This window comes from Procambarus clarkii, chromosome 66, assembly GCF_040958095.1.
Source record: "Procambarus clarkii isolate CNS0578487 chromosome 66, FALCON_Pclarkii_2.0, whole genome shotgun sequence".
NCBI classification, from domain to species: domain Eukaryota; kingdom Metazoa; phylum Arthropoda; class Malacostraca; order Decapoda; family Cambaridae; genus Procambarus; species Procambarus clarkii.
Genome location: NC_091215.1, coordinates 9,964,287 through 9,986,624, shown reverse-complemented (window position 1 = coordinate 9,986,624; position 22,338 = coordinate 9,964,287). Strand labels below are relative to the sequence as shown.

Here is a 22,338-nt window from a genome sequence, read left to right as displayed (position 1 = left end):
ATGTGGCATATTTAGTCGAGTATACAGAAGTATGCAGGTGAAACCTTGGCGAGCAATGGTGTGAGATGAGCGCACTGAGAGTCAGTACAGTATCTCGCAAGTGTGTTCTAGACCACACTTGAAAGTAGGTGTAATGGGCGAGGCTCACACACCTGGTGACATAAATACCACCACTCGTCTAGCTAGTGTGCTTGATATATCGCAGCTAGAACCCGCGGAAATTGACGACCTATTAAAAACAGTGTTCCCCAAATCCTTAAAAACAAATGTCAGAGAGTTCATAAGTAACAGTATCATTGAAAAAGAAACGAGAGACAATGTATTGCAGCTGTATTGTCTTGCAGCCAGCTGCATCACAGAACTTAGAGAGATACCAGGAGTGATACAAAGCAAAGCAAAGGGACAGTAAATTACATAAACATACATAAAAGCTTTTGGGGACTAATACTTAAATATATAATATGGATACCTCCACAAACTGTATGTATATATGTGTATATATATATGTATATGTACATGTATGCATGAGTATGTGTACATGTATATATAACATTAATAATTTTGTAACTAGCGTCAAAAGATTGTTATTTGCTTAGCTAAACGAACTAGAGGGTTCATATCCTGAACCGATTATGTGCCTCTGTAATCCTTTACACCACCGCCCACGGAATGGGTATGGGGTGCATAATAAAGAATGAAATTGAAATTGTACTAATGGTTTTACAAGAGTGTAAATACTGTACTATGCTATGTATTCTCACAAACCATATGTACCTTCTTGTATATAAATAAATTAATAAATAAATAAATAACAATGTTTATAAATAAATAACAATATATATATATATATATATATATATATATATATATATATATATATATATATATATATATATATATATGTCGTACCTAATAGCCAGAACGCACTTCTCAGCCTACTATTCAAGGCCCGATTTGCCTAATAAGCCAAGTTTTCATGAATTAATGTTTTTTCGTCTACCTAACCTACCTAACCTAACCTAACCTAGCTTTTTTTGGTTACCTAACCTAACCTTACCTATAAATATAGGTTAGGTTAGGTTAGGTAGGGTTGGTTAGGTTCGGTCATATATCTACGTTAATTTTAACTCCAATAAAAAAAAATTGACCTCATACATAGAGAAAAGGGTTGCTTTATCATTTCATAAGATAAAGGGACTTTTGGGGACTAATACTTAAATATATAATATGGATACCTCCACAAACTGTATGTATATATGTGTATATATATATGTATATGTACATGTATGCATGAGTATGTGTACATGTATATATAACATTAATAATTTTGTAACTAGCGTCAAAAGATTGTTATTTGCTTAGCTAAACGAACTAGAGGGTTCATATCCTGAACCGATTATGTGCCTCTGTAATCCTTTACACCACCGCCCTCGGAATGGGTATGGGGTGCATAATAAAGAATGAAATTGAAATTGTACTAATGGTTTTACAAGAGTGTAAATACTGTACTATGCTATGTATTCTCACAAACCATATGTACCTTCTTGTATATAAATAAATTAATAAATAAATAAATAACAATGTTTATAAATAAATAACAATATATATATATATATATATATATATATATATATATATATATATATATATATATATATATATATATATATATATATATATATGTCGTACCTAATAGCCAGAACGCACTTCTCAGCCTACTATTCAAGGCCCGATTTGCCTAATAAGCCAAGTTTTCATGAATTAATGTTTTTTCGTCTACCTAACCTACCTAACCTAACCTAACCTAGCTTTTTTTGGTTACCTAACCTAACCTTACCTATAAATATAGGTTAGGTTAGGTTAGGTAGGGTTGGTTAGGTTCGGTCATATATCTACGTTAATTTTAACTCCAATAAAAAAAAATTGACCTCATACATAGAGAAAAGGGTTGCTTTATCATTTCATAAGAAAAAATTTATAGTAAATATATTAATTCAGGAAAACTTGGCTTATTAGGCAAATCGGGCTATGAATAGTAGGCTGAGAAGTGAGTTCTGGCTACTAGGTACGACATATATATATATATATATATATATATATATATATATATATATATATATATATATATATATATATATATATATATATATATATATATATATATATATATATGTCGTACCTAGTAGCCAGAACGCACTTCTCCGCCTAGTATGCAAGGCCCGATTTGCCTAATAAGCCAAGTTTTCATGAAATAATTTTTTTCGACTACCTAACGTACCTAACCTAACTTAACTTTTTCGGCTACCTAACCTAACCTAACCTATAAAGATAGGTTAGGTTAGGTAGGGTTAGTTAGGTTCGGTCATATATCTACGTTAATTTTAACTCCAATAAAAAAATTGACCTCACACATAATGAAATGGGTAGCTGGGGAGTGAAGGGGAGGCTCACAAACCTGCTTGTATTACAACAGACTTATAGGTGAATGTGTGTGTCTTTTCAGATATTCGGTGAGTTTCTAGTGATAAACATAATGCACCAGTGAAACAGTGTTAATTGTGTGTGACCGCTGCCTGTGGTGGGACCCCTTTCCCCAAGCCTCCCGCAAGCCTCGCCAGCCCACCCAGCTACCCACTCCCGGCAGCTTACCCGACGACCATCGTCCACCCACACCCACTGTTTACCAATGCCCAGCGTCACCCCCCCCCCCCCCCACGCCCACATCACCTCCCGCGCATCGTCACCCAACGCCCACCGTTACCCCCCTCCCCCGTCCACCGTCACTCCACGCCCAGGCACGCGGCTCTAGGGAGCCGGCGGCCGAGCGGACAGCACGCTGGACACGTGATCCTGAGTTCGATCCCGGGCGCTGGCGAGAAACAATGGGCAGAGCTTCTTTCACCCTAAGCCCCTGTTACCTAGGTACCTGGTACTTAGTCAGCTGTCACGGGCTGCTTCCTGGGATGTGTGTGTGTGTGTGTGTGTGTGTGTCTGTATGTGTGGGTGTGGTGTGGAAAAAAAAAGAGTTGTAGTAGTAGTAGAAACAGTTGATTGACAATTGAGAGGCGGGCCGAAGGAGCAGAGCTCAACCCCCTTAAGCACAACTAGGTGATTACACGTCACACGCCCTGCGGCTCCCTCACCAGCAAAAGGGTGGACGGATACATGTGGTGTGGTCATGAGAGGGAGAGTCACCAGTGTGACAATAAGTGTTTGTAAAAGATAAGTTGATTCCAGCCTTGTGGTGAACATTGTGAATATCGTGTTGAGTGCACCACACGCAGCGAGCCAGAACACATTCACTAGTGTTTAGTGACAAAAGGAAATTATGCAAGTGTTAAGTGCCAAACCCCCAGAGTGTAGAGTTTCCCGCTCCTCCCCCCCCCCCCCCCCCCGCGTGTGTAGTGTCTCCCGCCCCCCGCAATGAGCTGCAGTGTCTTCCGCTCCCCACCCCCACCTCCAATGATCAGGTGGTCGCGCCTTCCCCTCCTCCCTCCCAGACTGCGCCAGCGCAGCCTCCCACCCCCCACCCACCACTTCCACGAGCCCACCCACCCCAGGCATTTGACTAGACATGACGCATGGTATAGGGGACTATCAGGTTCCCCCGAGGGAGAGAGAAATACTCCAGTGTAAGGTGAGAGTCACTTCAAGTAAGTGGATAGCAGAAGAGGCCGCTGCCAGTCAGCTCACCCCTCCTGAAGCCAACCAAAGAAGAGGCACATGCAGTGTTTGTGGGGGCAATTTCAGCATCAACTCAGTCTCCAGAGTCATACACCAGCATGGTGACTGTCCTGGGTCAGGGAGGCATCCCGTGAGAGGAGGTAGCACTCAGGAGTTTGATGCACCAGTGCAAATAGCAACAGATTACATTGCAACAGACGACCTGCTAGAGGCAATGAAAGCAACGTCAACCAGGACACTCACCCACATCCAAAATGCATCTCACTCATTTGCTGCCGGGAAATACACAGACCTCATCGGAAAAGTCAACAGAGGGTCAAATAACCTTGATAAACCAGATACCATCAAAGCTTGGCACATTCTCTTACTTTTTGGCAACGCTTGCTTAGGTGTTCCAGACAGAGGAGGCAAGACACTGGCCTCATCCGTCAGTAAAGCAATTAGGGATTTTCTAAGGGCTGACAACCTAATCCGCCTCCCCCAAACACACCAAACACCGCCGCTGCAGACCACGTAAGACCCTCAGCGACAACAGTAAATTAGTTACCCAAATCAGCAAGAAAATTGAAGAGGTCAATACAGTCGGGGCACTCAGATTGATCACAAGTGAGGACAAAATTTTGTCCAGGGATGAAACCACAGCCCAAGCACTGAAAGACAAACACCCCCTCTGGGACGTTGGGGGACCTCCCCAACAGGTCAAGTACCCCCCTAACCAGGAACCTTTCGTCCTCCGGGAGTCAGAAGTTTATAAAGCTATCGTTTCATCCCCCCCCCCCCCGGGCTCCTCAGGAGGCTACACAGGGGTAAGACCTCAACATGTGAAGGAAATGGTGAACCCTGTTCTTGGTCCAGCAGCAGAAGCGCTCCTGACAGAAATCACAACGTTTGTCAACAACTGCCTCGCCGGGTTAATCCCTGATGAAATCAAACCATTCTTCTTTGGTGCATCTCTATGTGTCTGAAAAAGAAGAGGGGAGGGATCAGACCCATTGCCGTTGGTAATAGCCTTCGCCGCCTAGTTGCAAGGGCTGCTGTCAGAAGTATCCGAATGGAAGCAGCCACCATGCTGCAACCCAACCAGCTGGGGTTTGGAGTCCCCCAAGGCTGTGAAACAGCGTCCCATGCTGCACGAGCCTACATTAGTTCTCCTACTGAAGACCAGGCAGTTGTAGAATTAGATTTTAAAAATGCTTTCAACCTGGTCAAAAGGGAAGTAGTCCTCACCACAGTCCAGGAACATTTCTCAAGCATTCTCCCGTTTGTGTCAGCAGACTACAGCAAAGACTCAACATTCCTGTTTGGCAAACACGAAGTCACCTCAGCAGAGGAAATTCAACAGGTAGACCCACTTGCACCCTTCCTCTTTTGCATAGCGGTTCAAGAAATTACCATCAGACTGTCCAGAGAGCTCAATATCTGGTTCCTGGATAATGACACTCTGGCAGGCACACAAGACTGCCTGCTGGAAGACCTGCAGCTGGCGAAGACACGGGGGTAGTCCATGGGTCTCGTTCTTAACCCCTCCAATTGCGAAATTATTGCATCCAGTCAGGTAATCATTAGAGCAGTGAAATCAGTTTTACCAAAAGCCTCAGTCATTGAACCCACCGACAGCAAACTACTTGGAGCACCTTTGGGCCACAATTCCGTTGCTGCAGTCCTAGACGTAAAGTTTAACGACCTAAAGAGGATGGAAGATAAAATAGGGCACTTGGGCTCCCATGATGTCCTCTACCTTCTCACAAAGTGCCTTACCTTGCCCAGGTTAACATACTTTTTAAGGTGTGCCCCCACTTTTCACAACCCACTTCTAAATCAATATGATGAGCTCCTCAGGTCAATATTCAGGAAAGCGCTCAACCAAGATTTAGATGAGAGTCAGTGGGACTAAGCAACACTACCAGTGAGATTTGGGGGGATAGGTATACGAAAGGCAACTGAGATAGCACTTCCAGCATTCTTACCCTCCTGTACAGCAGCCAACAAATTGGTAGGGCGGATCAAACCAGAGCATATGAGAGACACAGCGGGAACTCATGACCAAACGTTCATCGAAGCAGCCAGACAATGGGAGACCATTGCACACCCTCAACCCCGACCACAAGTCCCAAAAGACCACAAGCAGGCCCACTGGGATAGCCCCATAATGGAAAAGACTGTCACAGCAATGATTGACAACGCAGCTGCTGAAAACAAGGCCCGCCTCCTAGCGGTAACAGCACCCCACTCCGGGGATTTTGTATTTGCTGTTCCCAATGCAGCCCTAGGAACTCACCTCAATCATAACTCTCTCCGCATTGGAGTTGCCCTTCGCCTTGCTGCCCCCATCCTCACCGAACATAGGTGCATCTGCGGAACTTCGATGGCAGACCAATATGGTCGTCATGGTCTGGTATGTCGTAAATCATAAGGTAAGATTGCAAGACATGAAGAAGTCAACGACATCATCAAGAGGAGTTTCGCCAGAGCCTACTGCCCGGCACAAAGAGAATCACACTTATTCAGATCTAACGACCCTCAGAAGTGCCCAGATGGGGTCACCTTGCTTCCGTGGAAGGATGGTAAGCAAGTGGTGTGGGACTACACGTGCACTGCCAGACTGGCCAGTACCTACCTCCACTACAGCACACGTGAAGGGCGTGGCGCTGCTTCTTTCAGGGAATCGAAGAAAATTATTAAATACAGGGGTCTGGCACACTGTTACAGCCTTGTTCCGATCGGCTCGGAGACCCTCGGTTAGTGGCGAAAATGTGCTTTGAACTTCCTGAAGGAATTGGGAGACAAATTGTTTGGCGCTACTAAAGATCAAAGAGCAAAAAAGTTTCTTGTTCCAGTGCCTCAGTGTTGCGATTCAGAGAGGGAATGCTTGTTGCGTCTTGGGCACTAGTCGAACTTCAGAGGAACTCGAAGAAGTGTTTGACTTGCAACAATGATCGAACCCGTCTGTGACATTCATCAATGTTTCCCGTTGTCGAGTTTTTCAAGAGATCCATAACCTTTAATCACTTTTTGTAACAACCTATGTATATCTTGAAACCATTAAATACACAATAAAGCATATAAAAAAACATAAAGGGAAGAGGTGGTAGGAGAAAAGCATACAGAAACTGTTTTCGAGGGGAACTTAACATTCCCTCTAATGCGTTATGCATGGTTTCCTCCGAGGCTATGAGTCACCCTTCTTTCAGCCAGAGATGGTACTCCCTTCTCTTATTGAATATATATATATATATATATATATATATATATATATATATATATATATATATATATATATATATATATATATATATATATATATATATATACATATATTATTAAATATGACCGAAAAAGTAAGATTAATAATTCTAAAAACGAATGTTCTCAATCATTCGTACATTTCTTTTCACTGTTGGTGGTAATTCAAAAATCAATTCTCCAAAATTCATTTTTATTTCTAGTCTGACGAGACACTTGAGCGCGTTTCGTAAAACTTATTACATTTTCAAAGACGTTAGTTACACATACACAACTGAATAGAACTTACACATCTCCGATTTGTTTATATCTACATTTGAGTGAGGTGGATGGGGTGAGGTGGTATATAATAGGGTATTAAATTCGTCAACACAAGACAGAACACGAAACAATGGGATTGAATAGAAGTGATTGTAGAAAGCCTATTGGTCCATATATCTTGATGCTTCTATATTGGAGCGGAGTCTTGAGGTGGGTAGAATATAGTTGTGCATTAATTGGCTGCTGATTGCTGGTGTTGACTTCTTAATGTGTAGTGCCTCGCAAACGTCAAACCGCCTGCTATCGCTGTATCTATCGATGATTTCTGTGTCGTTTACTAGGATTTCTCTGGCGATGGTTTGGTTGTGGGAAGAGATTATATGTTCCTTAATGGAGCCCTGTTGCTTATGCATCGTTAAACGCCTAGAAAGAGATGTTGTTGTCTTGCCTATATACTGGGTTTTTTGGAGCTTACAGTCCCCAAGAGGGCATTTGAAGGCATAGACGACGTTGGTCTCTTTTAAAGCGTTCTGCTTTGTGTCTGGAGAGTTTCTCATGAGTAGGCTGGCCGTTTTTCTGGTTTTATAGTAAATCGTAAGTTGTATCCTCTGATTTTTGTCTGTAGGGATAACGTCTATTAACAATATCTTTCAGGACCCTTTCCTCTGTTTTATGAGCTGTGGAAAAGAAGTTCCTGTAAAATAGTCTAATAGGGGGTATAGGTGTTGTGTTAGTTGTCTCTTCAGAGGTTGCATGGCGTTTCACTTTCCTTTTTATGATGTCTTCGACGAAACCATTGGAGAAGCCGTTGTTGACTAGGACCTGCCTTACCCTACAGAGTTCTTCGTCGTCTTGCTTCCATTCTGAGCTGTGGCTGAGAGCACGGTCGACATATGCGTTAACAACACTCCTCTTGTACTTATCTGGGCAGTCGCTTTTGGCATTTAGGCACATTCCTATGTTCGTTTCCTTAGTGTAGACTGCAGTGTGGAAACCTCCGCTCCTTTCCTTGACTGTTACATCTAGAAAGGGCAGCTACCCATCCTTTTCCATCTCGTAAGTGAAACGCAGCACGGAACTCTGCTCAAATGCCTCCTTCAGCTCCTGCAGATGTCTGACATCAGGTACCTGTGTAAAAATGTCGTCAACATACCTGCAGTATATGGCCGGTTTCAAGTTCATGTCGACTAAGACTTTTTGCTCGATGGTACCCATGTAGAAGTTTGCAAACAGGACACCTAGGGGAGAACCCATGGTGACCCCATCTACTTGCTTATACATGTGCCCATCCGGGCTCAAGAAGGGTGCCTCTTTAGTACAAGCTTGGAGTAGTTTCCTTAGGATATTTTCTGGTATGTCAAGAGGAGTACAGGCTGGATCACGATACACTCTGTCGGCTATCATCCCGATTGTCTCATCCACAGGTACGTTGGTGAACAGCGATTCTACGTCCAACGAGGCTCTTATTCCTGTGGCCCGTGTGCCCCACAATAAGTCAACAAATTCCTTTGGAGACTTCAGGCTGAAGGCGCAAGGGACATATGGAGTCAGCAGGCCGTTGAGTCGCTTCGCCAGTCTGTACGTGGGTGTGGGTATCTGGCTAATGATTGGCCGAAGTGGGTTTCCAGGCTTGTGTGTCTTGACATTTCCATACGCATATCCAGGTTTATATTCCCCAATAATCTTTGGCAGGTGGCGTCCTGATTTCTTGTCGTTCACAGTTTCGATCGGTTTGTTGACCTTTGCTTTCAATTCGGCTGTAGTGTCCTTCGTTACCCTTTGGAATTTAGTTTGGTCAGAGAGTATGAGGTTCATTTTCACCAGATATTCGTCTTTTGTAAGAATGACGTATATTGGCGACTTGTGACCTCTCCTGACAACTATCTCCTTGTTCTCACGAAGGCTTTTAGCTGCCGCTTTAAGCTCGGGGGACAGTATGGTGCTTCTGTAATTGCCTGGATTCTTTCCTCCTTCTGCAATAAGTTCTGCTTGTAAGGTATCTTTGGTAGTGACCTTTTTTTGTGTCTCGAGGTCGAATATGTCGTCCAACAGAATTTCCAACTCTACTTTCCGGGCCATCTCACTCGGTCTGGACATAACATGACAGTTTATGCCCAGATTTAGGAGAGTGACTTGGTCCTCAGTGAGGTTAATTCCTGCAAGGTTCAGGAAGCCATCTCTTGGTCGTGGAATTGCCATAGGTCCTCCATATAACGTCTATCTATCAGTTGGACTATCAGTTGTATATAGTACTGGGGACCATTCAGGCTTGTTTGCATTTGTGTTCCTCAAGTGTGCCCCAAAGAATGAGGTGATTTGATAAAATGCTATGCCCAAGATTACCATCCGAGTGCCGGCGGGGAAGTGGTTCAAATAGCTTCGGCTATCACTTCCTTTTGTCCGTTCGTGATGGTCAAGCAGATTAAGGCGTCCCTGTACATACCAGTTGCGTTGCTCCTGGCAGTATGGGTTCGAGTCACTTCTGGGGTGTGAGTTTTCAGTTATATATATATATATATATATATATATATATATATATATATATATATATATATATATATATATATATATATATATATGTCGTACCTAGTAGCCAGAACTCACTTCTGAGCCTACTATGCAAGGCCCGATTTGCCTAATAAGCCAAATTTTCATGAATTAATTGCTTTTCGACTACCTAACCTACCTAACCTAACCTAACCTAACTTTTTCGGCTACCTAACCTAACCTAACCTATAAAGATAGGTTAGGTTAGGTTACGTAGGGTTGGTTAGGTTCGGTCATATATCTACGTTAATTTTGACTCCAATAAAAAAAAATTGACCTCTTACATAATGAAATAGGTTGCTTTATCATTGCATAAGAAAAAAATTAGAGAAAATATATTAATTCATGAAAACTTGGCTTATTAGGCAAAATGGGCCTTGCATTGTAGGCTGAAAAGTGAGTTCTGGCTACTAGGTACGACATATATATATATATATATATATATATATATATATATATATATATATATATATATATATATATATATATATATATATATAAATATATATATATATATATATATATATATATATATATGTCGTACCTAATAGCCAGAACGCACTTCTCAGCCTACTATTCAAGGCCCGATTTGCCTAATAAGCCAAGTTTTCATGAATTAATGTTTTTTCGTCTACCTAACCTACCTAACCTAACCTAACCTAGCTTTTTTTGGCTACCTAACCTAACCTTACCTATAAATATAGGTTAGGTTAGGTTAGGTAGGGTTGGTTAGGTTCGGTCATATATCTACGTTAATTTTAACTCCAATAACATAAAATTGACCTCATACATAGAGAAAAGGGTTGCTTTATCATTTCATAAGAAAAAAAATATAGTAAATATATTAATTCAGGAAAACTTGGCTTATTAGGCAAATCGGGCCTTGAATAGTAGGCTGAGAAGTGAGTTCTGGCTACTAGGTACGACATATATATATATATATATATATATATATATGTATATGTCGTACCTAATAGCCAGAACGCACTTCTCAGCCTACTATTCAAGGCCCGATTTGCCTAATAAGCCAAGTTTTCATGAATTAATGTTTTTTCGTCTACCTAACCTACCTAACCTAACCTAACCTAGCTTTTTTTGGCTACCTAACCTAATCTTACCTATAAATATAGGTTAGGTTAGGTTAGGTAGGGTTGGTTAGGTTCGGTCATATATCTACGTTAATTTTAACTCCAATAAAAAAAAATTGACCTCATACATAGAGAAAAGGGTTGCTTTATCATTTCATAAGAAAAAAATTATAGTAAATATATTAATTCAGGAAAACTTGGCTTATTAGGCAAATCGGGCCTTGAATAGTAGGCTGAGAAGTGAGTTCTGGCTACTAGGTACGACATATATATATATATATATATATATGTCGTACCTAGTAGCCTCAGCCTACTATGCAAGGCCCGATTTTCCTAATAAGCCAAGTTTTCCTGAATTAATATATTTTCTCTAATTTTTTTCTTATGAAAGGATAAAGCTACCCATTTCATTATGTATGAGGTCAATTTTTTTTTTATTGGAGTTGTAACTCAAATTTAAATATATTAAGTCATACGTAACGATATGAATAGCTTTATTATTTCATAAGAAAAAAAATAAAAATACTTAAATTCATGAAAATTTGGCTTATTAGGCAAATCGAGCCTTGCATAGTAGGATATATATATATATATATATATATATATATATATATATATATATGTCGTACCTAGTAGCCAGAACTCACTTCTCAGCCTACTATTCAAGGCCCGATTTGCCTAATAAGCCAAGTTTTCCTGAATTAATATATTTACTATAATTTTTTTCTTATGAAATGATAAAGCAACCCTTTTCTCTATGTATGAGGTCAATTTTTTTTTATTGGAGTTAAAATTAACGTAGATATATGACCGAACCTAACCAACCCTACCTAACCTAACCTAACCTATATTTATAGGTAAGGTTAGGTTAGGTAGCCAAAAAAAGCTAGGTTAGGTTAGGTTAGGTAGGTTAGGTAGACGAAAAAACATTAATTCATGAAAACTTGGCTTATTAGGCAAATCGGGCCTTGAATAGTAGGCTGAGAAGTGAGTTCTGGCTACTAGGTACGACATATATATATATATATATATATATATATGTCATACCTAGTAGCCAGAACACACTTCTCAGCCTACTATGCAAGGCCCGATTTGCATAATAAGCCAAGTTTTCATGAATTAATATATTTTCACTAATTTTCTTCTTGTGAAATGATAAAGCTACCCATTTCATTATGTGTGAGGTCAATTTTTTTTGTTTGAGTTAAAATTAACGTAGATATATGACCGAACCTAACCAACCCTACCTAACCTAACCTAACCTATCTTTATAGGTTAGGTTAGTTTAGGTAGCCGAAAAAATTAGGTTAGGTTGTCGAAAAACAATTAATTCATGAAAACTTGGCTTATTAGGCAAATCGCGCCTTGTATAGTAGGCTAAGAAGTGCGTTCTTGCTACTAGGTACGACATATATATATATATATATATATATATATATATATATGTCGTACCTAATAGCCAGAACGCACTTCTCAGCCTACTATTCAAGGCCCGATTTGCCTAATAAGCCAAGTTTTCATGAATTAATGTTTTTTCGTCTACCTAACCTACCTAACCTAACCTAACCTAGCTTTTTTTGGCTACCTAACCTAACCTTACCTATAAATTTAGGTTAGGTTAGGTTAGGTAGGGTTGGTTAGGTTCGGTCATATATCTACGTTAATTTTAACTCCAATAAAAAAAAATTGACCTCATACATAGAGAAAAGGGTTGCTTTATCATTTCATAAGAAAAAAATTATAGTAAATATATTAATTCTGGAAAACTTGGCTTATTAGGCAAATCGTGCCTTGAATAGTAGGCTGAGAAGTGAGTTCTGGCTACTAGGTACGACATATATATATATATATATATATATATATATGTCGTACCTAGTAGCCAGAACTCACTTCTGAGCCTACTATGCAAGGCCCGATTTGCCTAATAAGCCAAGTTTTCATGAATTAATTGCTTTTCGACTACCTAACCTACCTAACCTAACCTAACCTAACTTTTTCGGCTACCTAACCTAACCTAACCCATAAAGATAGGTTAGGTTAGGTTAGGTAGGGTTGGTTAGGTTCGGTCATATATCTACGTTAATTTTAACTCCAATAAAAAAAAATTCACCTCTTACATAATGAAATGGGTTGCTTTATCATTTCATAAGAAAAAAATTAGAGAAAATATATTATTTCATGAAAACTTGGCTTATTAGGCAAATCGGGCCTTGCATAGTAGGCTGAGAAGTGAGTTCTGGCTACTAGGTACGACATATATATATATATATATATATATATATATATATATATATATATATATATATATATATATATATGTCGTACCTAGTAGCCAGAACTCACTTCTCAGCCTACTATTCAAGGCCCGATTTGCCTAACAAGCCAAGTTTTCCTGAATTAATATATTTACTATAATTTTTTTCTTATGAAATGATAAAGCAACCCTTTTCTCTATGTATGAGGTCAATTTTTTTTTATTGGAGTTAAAATTAACGTAGATATATGACCGAACCTAACCAACCCTACCTAACCTAACCTAACCTATATTTATAGGTAAGGTTAGGTTAGGTAGCCAAAAAAAGCTAGGTTAGGTTAGGTTAGGTATGTTAGGTAGACGAAAAAACATTAATTCATGAAAACTTGGCTTATTAGGCAAATCGGGCCTTGAATAGTAGGCTGAGAAGTGCGTTCTGGCTATTAGGTACGACATATATATAAATATATATATATATATATATATATATATATGTCGTACCTAGTAGCCAGAACTCACTTTTTGGCCTACTATTCAAGGCCCGATTTGCCTAATAAGCCAAGTTTTCCTGAATTAATATAATTTTTCTAATTTTTTTCTTATGAAATGATAAAGCTACCCATTTCATTATGTATGAGGTCAATTGTTTTTTATTGGAGTTAAAATTAACATAGATATATGACCGAACCTAACCAACCCTACCTAACCTAACCTAACCTATCTTTATAGGTTAGGTTAGGTTAGGTAGCCGGAAAAGTTAGGTTAGGTTAGGTTAGGTAGGTTAGGTAGTCGAAAAAGCATTAATTCATGAAAACTTGGCTTATTAGGCAAATCGGGCCTTGCATAGTAGGCTGAGAAGTGCGTTCTGGCTACTAGGTACTATATATATATATATATATATATATATATATATATATATATATATATATATATATATATATATATATATATATATATATATATATATATATATATAGATATATATATATATGTATATATATAGATATATATATATATATATACATATATATATATATTTAAGTAAATTTTACTTAACTTAAGTAAATTACTGAATTTAAGTAAAAATACTTAAATTCATGAAAATTTGGCTTATTAGGCAAATCGAGCCTTGCATAGTAGGATATATATATATATATATATATATATATATATATATATATATATATATATATATATATGTCGTACCTAGTAGCCAGAACGCAATTCTCAGCCTACTATGCAAGGCCCGTTTTGCCTAATAAGCCAAGTTTTCATGAATTAATATATTTTCCCTTATGTTTTCCTTATGAAATGATAAAGCTACCCATTTCATTATGTATGAGGTCAGTTTTATTTTATTGGAGTTAAAATTAATGTAGATATATGACCGAACCTAACCAACCCTACCTAACCTAACCTAACCTATCTTTATAGGTTAGGTTAGGTTAGGTAGCCAAAAAAGTTAGGTTAGGTTAGGTTAGGTAGGTTAGGTAGTCGAAAAAAAATTAATTCATGAAAACTTGGCTTATTAGGCAAATCGGGCCTTGCATAGTAGGCTGAGAAGTGCATTCTGGCTACTAGGTACGACATATATATATATATATATATATATATATATATATATATATATATATATATATATATATATATATACATATATATATATATATATATATATATATATATATATATATATATATATATATATACCTAGTAGCCAGAACGCACTTCTCAGCCTACTATGCAAGGCCCAATTAGCCAAATAAGCCATGTTTTCATGAATTAATTATTTTTCGACTACCTAACCTACCTAACCTAACCTAACCTAACTTTTTCGGCTACCTAACCTAACCCTAACCTATAAAGATAGGTTAGGTTAGGTTAGGTTAGGTAGGGTTGGTTAGGTTCGGTCATATATTTACATCAATTTTAACTCCAATAAAAAAAATTGACCTCATACATAATGAAATGGGTAGCTTTATCATTTCAGAAGCAAAAAATTAGAGAAAATATATTAATTCATGAAAACTTGGCTTATTAGGCAAATCGGGCCTTGCATAGTAGGCGGAGAAGTGCGTTCTGGCTATTAGGTATGACATATATATATATATATATATATATATATATATATATATATATATATATATATATATATATATATATATATATATATATATATATATATATATATATATGTCGTACCTAGTAGCCAGAACTCACTTCTCAGCCTACTATTCAAGGCCCGATTTGCCTAATAAGCCAAGTTTTCCTGAATTAATATATTTACTATAATTTTTTTCTTATGAAATGATAAAGCAACCCTTTTCTCTATGTATGAGGTCAATTTTTTTTTATTGGAGTTAAAATTAACGTAGATATATGACCGAACCTAACCAACCCTACCTAACCTAACCTAACCTATATTTATAGGTAAGGTTAGGTTAGGTAGCCAAAAAAAGCTAGGTTAGGTTAGGTTAGGTAGGTTAGGTAGACGAAAAAACATTAATTCATGAAAACTTGGCTTATTAGGCAAATCGGGCCTTGAATAGTAGGCTGAGAAGTGCGTTCTGGCTATTAGGTACGACATATATATATATATATATATATATATATATATATATATATATATATATATATATATATGTCGTACCTAGTAGCCAGAACGAAATTCTCTGCCTACTATGCAAGGCCCGATTTGCCTAATAAGCCAAGTATATATATATATATATATATGTCGTACCTAATAGCCAGAACGCACTTCTCAGCCTACTATGCAAGCCCCGATTTGCCTAAGAAGCCAAGTTTTCGTCAATTAATTGTTTTTCGACCACCTAACCTACCTAACCTAACCTAACCTAACTTTTTCTGCTACCTCACCTAACCTAACCTCTAAAGATAGGTTAGGTTAGGTAGGGTTGGTTAGGTTTGGTCATATATCTACGTTAATTTTAACTCCAATAAAAAAAAATTGACCTCATACATAATGAAATGGGTAGCTTTATCATTTCATAAGAAAAAAATTTGAGAAAATATAATAATTCATGAAAACTTGACTTATTAGTCAAATCGGGCCTTGCATAGTAGGCCGAGAAGTGCGTTCTGGCTACTAGGTACGACATATATATATACATGTCGTACCTAATAGCCAGAACGCACTTCTCAGCCTACTATGCAAGGCCCAATTTGCCTAATAAGCCGAGTTTTCCTGAATTAATATATTTTCTCTAATTTTTTTCTTATGAAATGATAAAGCTAACCCATTCCATTATGTATGAGGTCAATTTATTTTTATTGGAGTTAAAATTAACGTAGATATAGGACCGAACCTAACCAACCCTACCTAACCTAACCTAACATATCTTTATAGGTTAGGTTAGGTTAGGTAGCCGAAAAAGTTAGGTTAGGTTAGGTTAGGTAGGTTAGGATGTCGAAAAGCAATTAATTCATGAAAACTCGGCTTATTAGGCAAATCGGGCCTTGCATAGTAGGCTGAGAAGTGCGTTCTGGCTACTAGGTACGACATACATAAATATATATATATATATATATATATATATATATATATATATATATATATATATATATATATATATATATATATATATATATATATATATGTCGTACCTAGTAGCAAGAACTCACTCACTTCTCAGCCTACTATGCAGGCCCAATTTGCCTAATAAGCCAAGTTTTCATGAATTAATTGTTTATCGACTACCTAACCTACCTAACCTAACATAACCTAACTTTTTTGGCTACCTAACCTAACCTAACCTATAAAGATAGGTTAGGTTAGGTTAGGTAGGGTTGGTTAGGTTCGGTCATATATCTACGTTAATTTTAACTCCAATAAAAAAAAATTGACCTCATACATAATGAAATGGGTAGCTCTGTCATGTCATAAGAAACAAAATAGAGAAAATATATTAATTCAGTATAAATTGGCTTATTAGGCAAATCGGACCTTGCATAGTAGGCTGAGAAGTGCGTTCTAGCTACTAGGTACGATATATATATATATATATATATATATATATATATATATATATATATATATATATATATATATATATATATATATATATATAAATATATATATATATATATATATATATATATATATATATATATATATATATATATAAATATATATATATATATATATATATGTCGTACCTAGTAGCCAGAACGCACTTCTCGGCGTACTATGCAAGGCCCGATTTGCCTAATAAGCCAAGTTTTCATGAATTAATATATTTTCTCTATTTTTTTTCTTATGAAATGATAAAGCTACTCATTTCATTATGTATGAGGTCAATTTTTTTTATTGGAGTTAAAATTAACATAGATATATCACCGAACCTAACCAACCCTACCTAACCTAACCTAACCTATCTTTATAGGTTAGGTTAGGTTAGGTAGCTGAAAATGTTAGGTTAGGTTAGGTTAGGTAGGTTAGGTAGTCGAAAAATAAATAATTCATGAAAACTTGGCTTAATAGGCAAATCGAGCCTTGCATATTAGGCTGAGAAGTGCGTTCTGGCTACTAGGTACGACATATATAAATATATATATATATATATATATATATATATATATATATATATATATATATATATGTCGTACCTAATAGCCAGAACGCACTTCTCAGCCTACTATTCAAGGCCCGATTTGCCTAATAAGCCAAGTTTTCATGAATTAATGTTTTTTCGTCTACCTAACCTACCTAACCTAACCTAACCTAGCTTTTTTTGGCTACCTAACCTAACCTTACCTATAAATATAGGTTAGGTTAGGTTAGGTAGGGTTGGTTAGGTTCGGTCATATATCTACGTTAATTTTAACTCCAATAAAAAAAAATTGACCTCATACATAATGAAATGGGTAGCTTTATCATTTCATAAGAAAAAAATTAGAAAAAATATATTAATTCAGGAAAACTTGGCTTATAAGGCAAATCGGGCCTTGAATAGTAGGCCAAAAAGTGAGTTCTGGCTACTAGGTACGACATATATATATATATATATATATATATATATATATAAATATATATATATATATATATATATATATATATATATATATATATATATATATATATATATATATATGTATGTATGTATGTATGTATGTATGTATGTATGTATGTATATATATGTCGTACCTAGTAGCCAGAACTCACTTCTCAGCCTACTATTCAAGGCCCGATTTGCCTAATAAGCCAAGTTTTCCTGAATTAATATATTTACTATAATTTTTTTCTTATGAAATGATAAAGAAACCCTTTTCTCTATGTATGAGGTCAATTTTTTTTTATTGGAGTTAAAATTAACGTAGATATATGACCGAACCTAACCAACCCTACCTAACCTAACCTAACCTATATTTATAGGTAAGGTTAGGTTAGGTAGCCAAAAAAAGCTAGGTTAGGTTAGGTTAGGTAGGTTAGGTAGACGAAAAAACATTAATTCATGAAAACTTGGCTTATTAGGCAAATCGGGCCTTGAATAGTAGGCTGAGAAGTGCGTTCTGGCTATTAGGTACGACATATATATATATATATATATATATATATATATATATATATATATATATATATATATATATATATATATATATATATATATATATGTCGTACCTAATAGCCAGAACGCACTTCTCAGCCTACTATGCAAGGCCCAATTTGCCTAATAAGCCAAGTTTTCCTGAATTAATATATTTTCTCTAATTTTTTTCTTATGAAATGATAAAGCTACCCATTTCATTATGTATGAGGTCAATTTTTTTTATTGGAGTTAAAATTAACGTAGATATATGACCGAACCTAACCAACCCTACCTAACCTAACCTAACCTATCTTTATAGGTTAGGTTAGGTTAGGTAGCCGAAAATGTTAGGTTAGGTTAGGTTAGGTAGGTTAGGTAGTCGAGAAAGCATTAGTTCATGAAAACTTGGCTTATTATGCAAATCGGGCCTTGCATAGTAGGCTGAGAAGTGTGTTCTGGCTACTAGGTACGACATATATATATATATATATATATATATATATATATATATATATATATATATATATATATATATATATATATATATATATATATATATATATATTTATATATATATATATATATATATATATATATATATCCTACCATATATATATATATATATAGTATATATATATACTATATATACCATATATATATATATATATATATAGTATATATATATACTATATATACCATATATATATATATATATATATATATATATATATATATATATGGTAGGAAGCACCACCTCTGGCTGGAAGAAGTGGGGCCCTTAGCCTTGGAGAAAACCACATACAACGCATTGGAGGGAATGTTTAGGTCCACTCCAACACATTTTCTGTGTGCTTTTTTCCTACCACCTCCATCCTTTTGTGTGTTTTTTTGTGCTTTATTATGTGTTTAAAGTTTACAAGATGTACATTAATCAATGCAAAAAGTGCCTAAAGGTTATGGATATCTTGAAGCTCCTCCGCTTCCCTACAGGAACCGAGGATGCAGCAGGCATTTCCCCTCTGGATCGCCACACTGAGGCGCTGAAACAAAAAACTGGAAGCCCTTTGGTTTCTGTTGACGTCAATGAGCTTGGAGACCAATTCCTTGAGAAATCCTAAGGCACTCTTACCCAATGGGCCATGTGTCTCAGACGCAATGGGAATGAAGGTGTATTGACCTTCCAGTCGCCTGTATTTGAGTGATTTTGCTGTTTCCCTGTGGTTGGCCGCCCTACCTGCTTGATCAGCACCGAAGTGCTGATCAAGAGGACCAACACCCGAAGTCATTCGGGTGTTGGTCCCCTAAGATGCGAGGTTCTCTCTCCGCTGGGCACCGAGCTGAAACGAGGCTTCTCTTGATGATGTCATTGACCTCATTGTGTCTTGTATGCTAGTAAGTAAGTAATTATCAAAAGAAGGCACCAAACCGGGAAGGCTATGTAGCACCATCAAATGTGCGGAATAATCAGAGGGTGCTAAATATCACCAAGGATGCCAATACGAGAACAAAAATGCATAAGGCGAACGATATCAAATGTATCCGAGTCACGAAGAGTTCTATTGAGAGACAGGTGACCCCGAGGGGTGGTCGGAAAGCAAGACACACGCTCGTCCTGGAAGTCAGGAAATTCAAGAAGGACATGCACGAACGTAAGAGGGACAATGGAGTTAGGACAATAAGGAGCAGGGCGGGGCGGCGCTCCATCAAGTGACCATGGGTTAAGTGAGTATGGCCAATACACAACCTCGCCCGAGCCGTTTCCCAACGCTGGTTACGGTGGTAGGAGGACGGCCACGAGGAAACACAACATTTAAGAGTAAGTAGTTTGTTACCAGTAACAGACGTCCAAGAAGCCTGCCAACGGGTAAGGATAGAGAAATGGATAACCGGGTAAAAGTCGGAATATGGAATACCTTTACAAGAGATGGGACACCATCGCAATATTGATGGTGCCACGACAACATTGATGGCTCTAACCACAACAGTAATGCTTCTGACCACAAAATTCATGCCTACCACCACAACATTTAAGCCACCTATCCACAACAATAACGTCTCTAACCACATCATTAATGCCTCCCGCCACAACATTGTTGTCTTCTACATCAAAATTTATTCCACCCTGCACAACATTGATGCCACTAACTACAACATTAATGCCTCCCACCACAACACTGATGCCTCCCACCACACTAATCATGCCACCCACTACAAAGTTGATGCCTTCCACCACAAAAATGATGTCTTCCCTCAAAACATTGATACCTCACACCACAACATTGATGCCTCTGACCAAAACGTTGAAAGCTCCCATCATAACATTGATGCCTCCCACCACAACATTATAGCTGCCACCACAACAATGATGCCTCAAGCCACAACATTGATGCCACCCCCCACAACATTTTTGCCTCCCACAACAACAATGATGCCTCCCACCACAACAATGATGCCTTCCATCACAACAATGACCCCACCTTCCACCACAACAATGATACCTCTCACCACAGCAATGATGCCTCCGACCACAACTTTGATGCCTTCCACCTCAAAACTACTGTCTCTCATCACAACTTTGATGCCTACCACCACAAAAATGATGTCTCCCACCAAAAGAATGATGCCTCTTACCACAAAAGTGATTGTGCCCACCGCAATATTGATGCCTCCTACCACAACAATGATGCCTCTGATCACAACAATGATGCCCCCGCCACAACAATGATGGCTCCCACAACAACATTGATGGCCCCCACCAAAACATTGATTGTTCCCTCCTCAACATTGATGCCATCACATCACAACTTTGATGCCTCCCACTACAACATCGATGCCTCTCACAACAACATTAATGCAACCCACCACAACATTGATGGCACCCACGACAACACTGATTCCTCTAACCACAACAGTAATGCTTCTGACCACAACATTGTTGTCTCCCACCACAAAATTTATGCCACGCTGCACAACATTGATGCCAATAATTACAACATTGACGCCTCCCACCACAACAATGATGACAACCACCACAACATTGATGCCTCCCTCCTCAACACTGATGCCTCGCACCACAAGAATGACGGCTCCCAGCACATCAATGATGCCTTTAGACATCAACATTGATGCCTGCCAATACGACAATGATGCCTCCGACCACAACAATGAGGCCACCCACCACATTATTGATACCTCACACCACAATATTGATGCCTCTCATAACAACATTGACGCCACCCACATAACATTGATTTCTCCCACCACAAGAATGATGCCACCCAATACAACAATAATGTCTCTGACCACAAACTTGATACCTCCCACCACAACAGTGATACCTCCCACACAAAATTGAGGCCACCCTCCACTTCATTGATAACACCCACTACAACATTGATGCCTCCCACCTCAACATTGATCCCTCCCACCACATAAATGATGTTTCCCCTCAGAAAATTTATGCCTTCCACCACAACATTGATGCCACCAATCACAACAATGATGCCTCCAACCAAAACATTGATTGCTTACATCACAACAATGATGGCTCCCACCACAACAATGATGCCACCCACCACAACATTGACGCATCCCATCACAACATTGATGGCTCACAAAACATCCCTGATGCCTCCAACCACAACAATGTTGCCGCTGACCAAAACAATGATGCCTCCTACATAAAAAATTATGGCTACCACCACAGTGATGGGTC

At 37.9% G+C, this 22,338-nt stretch overlaps 1 protein-coding gene across 1 annotated transcript; it reads left to right on the top strand.

The window, feature by feature from the left end:
• The first annotated feature begins 5,833 nt into the window (after positions 1–5,833).
• On the top strand, positions 5,834–21,749 carry LOC138355202 (dr1-associated corepressor homolog). Its single transcript, XM_069310056.1, has 2 exons — positions 5,834–6,030; positions 20,972–21,749. The coding sequence occupies exons 1-2, from the start codon at positions 5,834–5,836 to the stop codon at positions 21,747–21,749; spliced, it is 975 nt and encodes a 324-aa protein (XP_069166157.1).
• The last annotated feature ends 589 nt before the right edge of the window (positions 21,750–22,338 follow it).